The sequence below is a fragment of the Corvus brachyrhynchos genome, unplaced genomic scaffold (assembly GCF_000691975.1).
Source record: "Corvus brachyrhynchos isolate BGI_N302 unplaced genomic scaffold, ASM69197v1 scaffold338, whole genome shotgun sequence".
NCBI lineage: Eukaryota > Metazoa > Chordata > Aves > Passeriformes > Corvidae > Corvus > Corvus brachyrhynchos.
In genome coordinates this window covers 961,554-970,615 of record NW_008239334.1, presented here as the reverse complement: position 1 = coordinate 970,615, position 9,062 = coordinate 961,554, and the positions used below count along the sequence as shown (strand labels likewise).

The 9,062-nt window shown below is 46.6% G+C and overlaps 1 protein-coding gene across 1 annotated transcript; it reads right to left on the bottom strand.

The window, feature by feature from the left end:
- Positions 1-4,261: 4,261 nt before the first annotated feature.
- Positions 4,262-9,056, bottom strand: DDX20 (DEAD-box helicase 20). The gene is made up of 10 exons (XM_017741136.1): positions 8,934-9,056; positions 8,598-8,766; positions 8,279-8,393; positions 8,054-8,196; positions 7,489-7,627; positions 7,146-7,204; positions 6,722-6,804; positions 6,098-6,203; positions 5,916-6,017; positions 4,262-5,560 (listed from the first exon to the last, which is right to left on the bottom strand). The coding sequence occupies exons 2-10, from the start codon at positions 8,692-8,694 to the stop codon at positions 4,461-4,463; spliced, it is 1,944 nt and encodes a 647-aa protein (XP_017596625.1). The 5' UTR covers positions 8,695-8,766; positions 8,934-9,056; the 3' UTR covers positions 4,262-4,460.
- Between the last annotated feature and the right edge of the window lie 6 nt (positions 9,057-9,062).

Here is a 9,062-nt window from a genome sequence, read left to right as displayed (position 1 = left end):
TGGCGCTCTGATTGCCAAACCCGCCCCAGCCTCTGTTCCCTTCCCTAAACCAGGAATTGTTATCCTTGCTGGGGAACCACGGCTTGTGCCTCTGCCATGAACTGGGCAGGTGCTGCCCCACGCTGTCAGTTCCTCAGCACAGGCTCTCAGAGGATAAAAACACACAAAATTAAGGAAGTCTAAGCCTAGAGGAACAGGGCTAAAAGTATTTTTAATGGAGGCATTAGCTCCCTTTATCCTCTGCAGTAGCCCAAGGAAAGCTTCCGAAAGCACCTGGGACTGCGCTGTGGAAACCCTGGGAGCCCCCCCGGGAGGGCACTGAGCGCCCACGGGAGCTGCAGGGACAGAGATCCATCCCTGCAGGGGCTGCCAGGCAGCAACAGAGCATCCCCGGGCTGCACAGGGGGAGAAGGACCAGCGTCCGCACAGCAGAGCAGGGAGCTGCACTACGGCCCCTCGGCCCTGACCAAAGGGAGGCACAACAGCTTCCCCAAACTTCAGAATCCTTAAACAGCACCGAGAGCAGGCCAAGCCACTCCTGAGAATTCCTAAGGCAGAACTTCACCTGAAGGACGTGGATCATTCCCTCCAGTGCTCCCAGTGCTGCCCTGCCTTACCAGCACCCCAACCCTTCCCCGGGCTCACACACGTCCCTGGACCCCGACACTAAACCAGCACCCGGCCCTGCCCTCCCGGCCGTCCCCGGGCACCGGGCAGGGGCTGCTCCAGCTGGGGTCCCCCTGCCAGGAACAGCACCAGGATCAGGGGCAGGCTCTGGAGAACAGCCCCATGAGCCTGGCAGAACCTCAGTGCTGTGCTGGCACTTCAGTTCAAAGCCTTCCCCCTCCTCTCATTCCTTACGACTTTTTAGAGTTTTAGAAAAGTTCCTTTAAAAAAGAGATAAAAATGGATTCTTTGTACACAAAGCAAGTGGAAGGGCATTATTTTTTCAGACTTTCCTAAAGCAATATTAAAAATATCAAAGGAGCAACTCCTTTTTCTGAGCATTTTATTTCCTTTCCAAAGCTTTTTCTGAAGGAAAAATATTTTCACCGATTTTCAGCCTCTTCTATCATTAGATTTCCTCTCTTCTCACCTGGCATTGAGCTGCTAACAGGATTCACACCCAGCTGGCAGCAAATGATGAAGAATACCTTTCACACATAGGCTTTGACATCCATCTACTCTTTCCAAAATCCACCCTTTGCTTTCATTTTCCTTAAAAATCTTAAGGACACCCCTAAAGAAGAGACCACAGATAATACATCTTGGCACACAAAAATTAAACAGTTGAATCCATCCTCCACTAGCACAAGATCCTTCACTGTGATATGGCATTGCTTTTTCTAGATTAGACTTCAAATTCTCGCAGGACTCCCACTGCCTCCCTGGAGAGCTCATTCCAGAGTGACAGACTTCAATGTCAAGGATTTTTCCCCAGCTGTTCAGCCATAATTCTTTCCTTGTATTTCCTTGTATTTCTCTTGCTGCCATTTATAGTCCCTTGCACCATTTCCCCTCCTTTCCACATGAGAAATATAAAACTTTCTGCACCAAATTCTTATCGCAGAGACTGCTTTTATCTATTAAATAATTACCTTTGTTAAAAGTGAACAGGGGAAAAGACAACCCAAGTAACACACATGGCTTTAGTGTGGAATAAAGTTCGTGGATAATTCAATGTATATCTTTAATTGGCCAGAAAGACTAAATTTAGTCAATGCCACTTGTTTAACCTAAGCCTGTTGCTAATACACCTGTACTGCAACCCAGCACTTGTCATTCTCATCTAGACAGCTTCAGGCATGTGCATGAAAATCAGATTAATACCAGCTAAAGAAAGCAAATTTCCTTCAAGATTTTGCTTTTCTAAGTAAAGAGGTTGCAAACATGCTGCATCTTGCATGTATTGTAAATTCAGGAAATGAAAAATCACATTTAATTTATGTGTTGCAACATCCCTGGGACTTCGTAGTGTTTTATCTGTTGGACTAAGGCAGAGTTACAAAGTCAGCACTCGTGGAGGGCTGGTGAATATCAATAGCTTTGAACTGCAAACTTAATTCTGTTTTTAAAGTTAGGTGAATAAAACACCTTTTCCACATGATTCACCCATCCAGTCTATCTCAATTAATTTTTTGTTTTAAAACATACATTTTTCTCCAACACTTGGAGCCAACTGCAGTAGATCCATGGGTTTAAAGCCCAAGTTTTTTAGGCTTTGTATTTGCCAAAAACTCTGCCCATGGTGATTTTCTCTTTCTAAAACTGTAAGAGCAAAGGGGAGGCAGTGAACATCAGGAGCTGAGCATCAGCAGCCTGGGTTCTGCTCCTGATTTCCTGAGCAACCACTAAGTGACCTCAAAGAAGTCATTTCACCTCTCTGCCAATTCTACAGCCTGTAGAGCAATGAGCACCTCCTCTTGCACTGAGTGGAGCTCAATTCATGCCACCCCAAAATCCCACAGGGAATTCTGGATACAGAGCGCCAGAACTGCTCCTTCTGTTCAGGGAGCAAAACCTGTGCCAGAAATGCTTTAGGTGGAACAAAAGACCAGGTGACAAAGAGCTTGTGAAAATCCCTCCTCCTGTTCTCAGTCAGGTCTGTTCCTCTGTGTGTATCCGTGTGTCCCTTCCCACTTTGGGTTAAACCAGTGCTATTCCAGAGCCTCAGCTGGGAGAAGGTCCCAACCACACCAATGCTCTTCCCCACTGTTCAACCATGACTGGGAGCTCCCGTGGGCTCCTCGGGCCAACCAAGTCTCTAAAAATGGTGTGATGGTCTATTTTTGATAAACCAGTATGGCATTCCAATGCAATGGTGTTTTCTTTAGGAGTTCTATGTTATAAGAAGCTCTCAACTTTATTATTTTCTATTTTCGTACTTTAAATGGGCTTTGCTTTACAAACATCAGAGGACAGATACGAAATGTACTGGACACAACTGCAGGTAGCTTCATTTGAGAACAACTTTCTAGAAGAACCAAGTTTCCTGTTGTCTTCTTTTGGAATTGTAGTGCATATGTTGAAACTTGTATATCATTTACAGTATTGAGTCTTGTGCCACTGCTGTACCTGATGTATCCAATCCGGATTAAACAGAGTATGTGCCACAAATACCAACAGGATGCTGTAATTTCTTCTAAAAAACTTCTGGGAGGTTCTTTTGGAGAATTTTGGGTGTTGACCAAGGCCACTGAGTTGCATTTAAGTACCAATTAACTCTTCCCCAAGCAATCATTAATGAAATCAGTGGGATGTCACAGGACAGCAATAATGCAGATACTGAAGTGCATCCCTCACCGTGTCCTCTTTGGGAATGTTAAGAGTTGCAAAAAAATCATCTTGGAAACAGAATCAAGCTGTCTTGGCCTTTTCCAACTACGAAGACAAAGGGAAACCCCTCCCTGGAGTCATTTGTGACACAAAAGGAATAAGGCAGGAACAAAGTACAAAAAGAAAACCTTTCAAAATTAGTGCAGAGGCAACCCGGGGTCAGCACCCTGAGCCAGCCAGCACTCCCATCTTTTCCTGCCCCAGGACAGCTCTGTACAAGCCAAACAGGAAATATCAATTAGTTTTAGCACTAATAGGTAATTCCATTTCTAATTAAAGCTTTCCTGTAAGTGTGGGAAGTCTGATATTGTTGCACCCAGAGGGACAGACCAATTATGATTGCTGCACATTTTCTACATAATTAAATCCTCTACCACACAGCTTGCTGCACACCTTGCTATAGAAATGTTATTTATTCAGTGTTAATTAACTGGATTTAAATTAGCAATACAGGCATTGAGATGCTCGTTTCACTCTGCCACTTCACAGGGATATAGTCAGTGCCTGGTGTTTACCAAGAGAATTAGGGAAAATGGGATGATCACCAACTTTGAACAGACCCTGGAGTCACACAGGGAATTCATCTTCACCCAACAGTCACAGGGAAGGCAAGGCAAGAGGGAGGTGAGGCCCTGGCACAGGGTGCCCAGAGCAGCTGTGGCTGCCCCTGGATCCCTGGCAATGCCCCAGGCCAGGCTGGACATTGGGGCTGGGAGCACGCTGGGACAGTGGGAGGTGTCCTTGCCCAGGGCAGGGGTGGAGCAAGATGAGCTTTAAGGTCCCTTCCCACACAAACCAGTCTGGGATTCCATGAAATACAACTGGGATTGCTTTGTATTTTCTCCTTTCTGACATTTCTTACGTGGAAGTGGCTGCCTTTTATCATCCTTTGTTTACTTTGGATTGAAAAGATTCCACCTGAGCATCCTTTCTTTTCCTTTTATTAACAAATTGTAACATGGTCACTGGACCTCTGTAAAACATTTACCAGACACAGCTGCTTATAAAAAGACCCCATTTTTCTTCAATCTCAAACAATGTCTGTCCCTTATCAGTGTCCTTTAGGGCAGCACTGTTGTCACAGACCCTGTCCATTCCTGGTCCCAACCAGGAGCATCAGGACATCAATCCCCACCTTTCAGCAGCTCCCGGAGATAGACTGAGTTGACGTGGTAGGCACTCATCCAGCTGAACTGCCAGTAACTCCTGCTGTAGTGGGACACTGCTGCGTAGTAGCTCTGCCAGGCATCGTAGTAACATTGCCAGTAGTCCTCGTAACTCCAGCCCTCATGCAGAGCATCATCCCAGGAGCTGCAGGTCTGCTCCTCTTCAGTCCTCCTCGTGGAAGGACTGGAGAATTGATGGTTGTGGCTTTTCTTGTGTTTAGCACTTGGTTTCAGAACTTTCTTTTTCACTTCATTTTGCCTTGGGATGTGGGATCGCTCCCAAGGCTTCTCCGGTGCAGGACAGAAAGCTGCCGGGCCCTGCCGTGCTGTGGGCACAGCATTTCGGTCCTGTGTGTCTGAAAGTGCCCCAAAGCACGAGTTATTGGCCCCACTACTAAGGGAATCCCTGGAGCTGTCTGAGCCATCAGAGTCAGCAGACACATCCCCGTTTGCTGCCATCTCTGTGTGATGTTCCATCTCTTCCCACTCCACATCCCCACTTCTGGGCAGCTCACGTTGCTCTCCTGGGCCTGAATAACTTCTTAAAATCTCCACCTCTCTCTCTGACCCTTCTTTAATGAAATGCTCATAGTCTTCAACGAAATCTGAGAAGCTCCAGGGATTGGTGAGTTGGTTTTTGAAAGAAGACAAGCATGGAATTTTGGGAAGATTTTTTTTTAAGGCCTCCTCATCTGGAGCCTGAGTGCTGTGCTGTGCATCCATCCTGGAGATGGGTTTGACTTGATTCCTCCGTTCTGTGCGACAGTTGGAAGTTTGGGGGGTTCTACTATTTTCCTCTACATTTGCAGGATTTGTGCACTTTTTTATCTTTTTTTGCTTCAGAGTCTTTTTTGGCCTTTCTACAGAAGAATTATCCCTTGGAAGATTAGAGAGAGGCTGAGGTGTGTCTGAAAAGCCATTCTGGACAGGCTGCAGCACTGGTTCCTCTGGTTTAGGACACACAGTGTCACAATTCCCCAAAGGAGCTGTAGGTATTGCAGGTTTAACTTCTACCTCCCCATCTTCAAACTGCTCCATCATTCCAGGAGGGATGGGCTCTGCACAGCAGAAAAACAAGCAGCCACTCAATCAAGTGCATCCCTCCCTCTGAACTCACACAAGTACCCAAGTGAAGCTTCTCAAAATCACATGTTAAGACATCAAGTGAGGACCACAAACCAACCCCTTCAATTCTTCAAGAGTTTAAAGAGCCAGAACATTTCCTTCATAGAAGGCATCAAAGACAGCTCAAGACAAACACTACATCACTTGTCAGGAGCAGAGTGTGAAGAACCTGGACTAAAAGCAAAGCAGCCCCAACAGAAGAGCCCCACATCAGCCCCCTGGACTTGTCTGAAGCTCTGACTAGCAGAAAACCCCCAAGCCCAGCGGCATCCCCAGCACAGAGCCTACCTGGCAGAGGAAGAAGCTGCAGGTTGCACTTCTGAGCAATTTTCATCATCGTGTTCTCCTCCTCCCCACGGCAGCAGTAGGTCACAGATAAACCCAAGGTGCCTGTGAGATGGAACAGAGTTAATTCCCAAGGAGGGCCAGCAGAGCCCAGCAGAGCTGCAGGGTGCCAGGGCTGTCCCTACCGAAGCGCCCGGCTCGGCCAATGCGGTGCATGTAGGTCTCCCAGTCCAGGGGCACGTCCAGGTTGATGACCAGGTTCACCCTCTCAGCATCAATTCCACGAGATGTCTGCAGAAAGTGAGGAGGAAAAAAGGGCAGTGAGAGCTGAATAATTCAACAGAGCTTTAAATAAATACAGACCCACAGAGAGGCTGGACGGGACCAGAGTGGGGTCATCTGGTCCAACCTCCCCAGGGTCATCTCTGCCATGTTTGGCACTCACAACACACTGCCCACAGAGTAAAACTTCCAGCTGCAAAGCAACAGATAAATTGAAAACTACTTTTGAGCCAGATCACAGAATGGGTTGGGTTGGATGAGCCCTAAAAGTATCATCCCATTCCAACCCCCTGCCATGGGCAGGCAGATGAGGCACTGGGGGTGATTTCTGAGCCTCACAGTGAAAAGAAGTCAGAAACCCCACGGTGCTTATCAGCACATTCATGTTCTCTCCACTTCCAAGCCAAATCTAATCCTCTGAAGTAACTTTATGTGCAATACTCCTGCATGCTGTAAAATTTGCAGAGCAGTTAATAAGTTTGAAATAAAATCTGTAAAAAGCTTGTTTGAAAGCAGTAAAAGCTCACCAAGTCTGTGGAAATCAGAACTCTGCAGTGGAATTGCTTTAATTTAGCCATGGCATCAAGTCGCTGATTCTGATTCATGTTGCCTAGGAAGATAAAAATCAGAAGCAGGTTACATTCTTCATCTTTATGCCCCTCACATTTTAGAAAATGTTGCTTTGTATTGTCAGAAGTAAGACAGAAACTTCCTCAAACACCACTTCCAAATGAGTAAAGAAGGAACAAACAAAACTTGAAAACTCAGGTTACTCATTACAGAAATAATTCTTTTGCTTGTTGAGTCTTGAAAAGACCTATGAAGGTTCAAATGTTCTTCTCAGCCATTTAACCAGAGGCCGTGCAAGGCAAGATTCAAGATTAATTTTCCTATTTTAGGTCACGTTTATGCACAATTTCAGTAGAATCAGAAAGTTGTAAATGGATTTACCTGAAATGCACTCGGCAGGGAAGCCTCTGGATGTCAGTATTTCAGCCAGATGTTGAGCCCTGAGGGAACACACACACAATGAAAATTGGAAATAAAACCCCAGGCCTAACAACCCCAGGGCATTTCTTAGGTTACTGTCTACAGCCAAGGACTGCATTTCTGTATTTTCAGTATTTCCCGCTGCATTCCTCAGGGTGTATTTCACACCTGAAGTTTGCAGACTGCTCTGAGACCTCACAGGTCTCATAAATTTATCCATATGCACAGAAATTTATCCATGGCTGGACATTACAACTGCTGCTTTCAAACAAGCTTTGTCCAGATGTTATTTCAAATGCATTACCTGCTGTGCAGATTTGAGAAGACTAAGGCTTGGTTGAATGGGATCTTACTGAACAACTCCTGCAGGTGCCGGGTTTTTTCCTCAAAGGTTTTATGTGGAAGGGGATGGGAATTCACAATTTTGTAGTACTGCTTCAGCCCTGAGCAAGAAACCAAAACAACAGATTAGGGGTTGCCATAAAAACCTGTAGTCCTGTAATCATGTGATACTGCAGCTGAAGGAAAACTTCAAACAAAGACAAGCATAAGAACCTCCAGGAAAAGTTTTTCTTAAAAGGCTGAAATATTTTTTGAATGATAGAAACAGCAAAGTTCCATTTGTCACTGGTATTTTAAATATACAGAATCACAGACTGGTTTGGGATGGAAAGGCCTTCAAAGACCATCTCATTCCACTTCAAGATTCACAACATCAACACTAGGAATCAATATTCGTAAACTGAACAACTCAGATACAGGTGAAATTATGGAAAATCATGCATTTTAAAGGCATGTGTTTTGGTTTTAGTCTCGTCCTCTGAATTTGTTGCTAACAGTGTCGCTCTACCTGCTGTTCATGTGCTTACCAAGGAGGCCTGGATCCGTGGGGTTCAGCCTCACAAACGTGGGCTCCCTCATGTACCTGGTGAGAGCAGCAGCCAAGGACTCAGGGTAAGTGGCTGAAACTGCCAACATCTGCTTATTGGTTGGGAGTGAGGAGTAGATCCAACTGTGGGACAAAGCCATGGGAATTATTTACCAAAACACACCTGATGTAATGATACAGGCATGAGGGAAGGGTTTTTCCTTACTTGATCTGTTCCTGGAAGCTGCCCTCCTCCAGCAGCTTGTCTGCCTCGTCCAGGACGAAGAGCCGGACGCTGGCTGTGCTCAGGTAGTCCAGCTCGATGAGCTGCTTGATCCGACCTGCAGGGGAGGGAAAAGTAAAAACAGCTTCAAGAACACGAACTGAAACATTCTAATGATGAACTTTTAAAGTATTTTTAAATTACCTTTGAGGCTGTGCCCTGTTAATGACAACAAACAAACCCAAGCCAGCCTTCCGAAGCCCCAGTTATTGTATCGTGGAGGATCACACAGGACACAAATCTCAGCAAAGCTCCTCCCTACCTGGGGAGCCCACAGCTATGTGGCACTTCTTCAGCCTGCTTTTGTCCTGGCTCAGAGGAGTCCCTCCAATGAAGACATGGCATTCCAAGCCTTCCATTTTTATGGCAATCGCTGTGATCACGGCGTGGATCTGCACGGCAATCTCCCTCGTGGGAGCCAGGATCAGGATCTGCGCGGGGCAAGGATTAAACGGGAGGATTAAAGCCGCAGGACGGCGCTGAGAGCTCGCTCCCAGCGCGGTGGTGCTTTCCAGCGCTGTGTCTCACGGCCTTCAACGCCGTATTTCCCCCCAAAAGAGCGATTTCCCCTCCTAAAGCACCCCCGGCCCGGGCCCACCTGCGTGGCGGGGCTCTCCAGCAGCACCGCGTCCAGGGCGATGGTGGCGAACACGCAGGTCTTGCCGGTGCCAGACTTGGCCTGCACGATGAGATCTGCAAAGAGCGGCCACGGGGGTCAGGGCAGCCC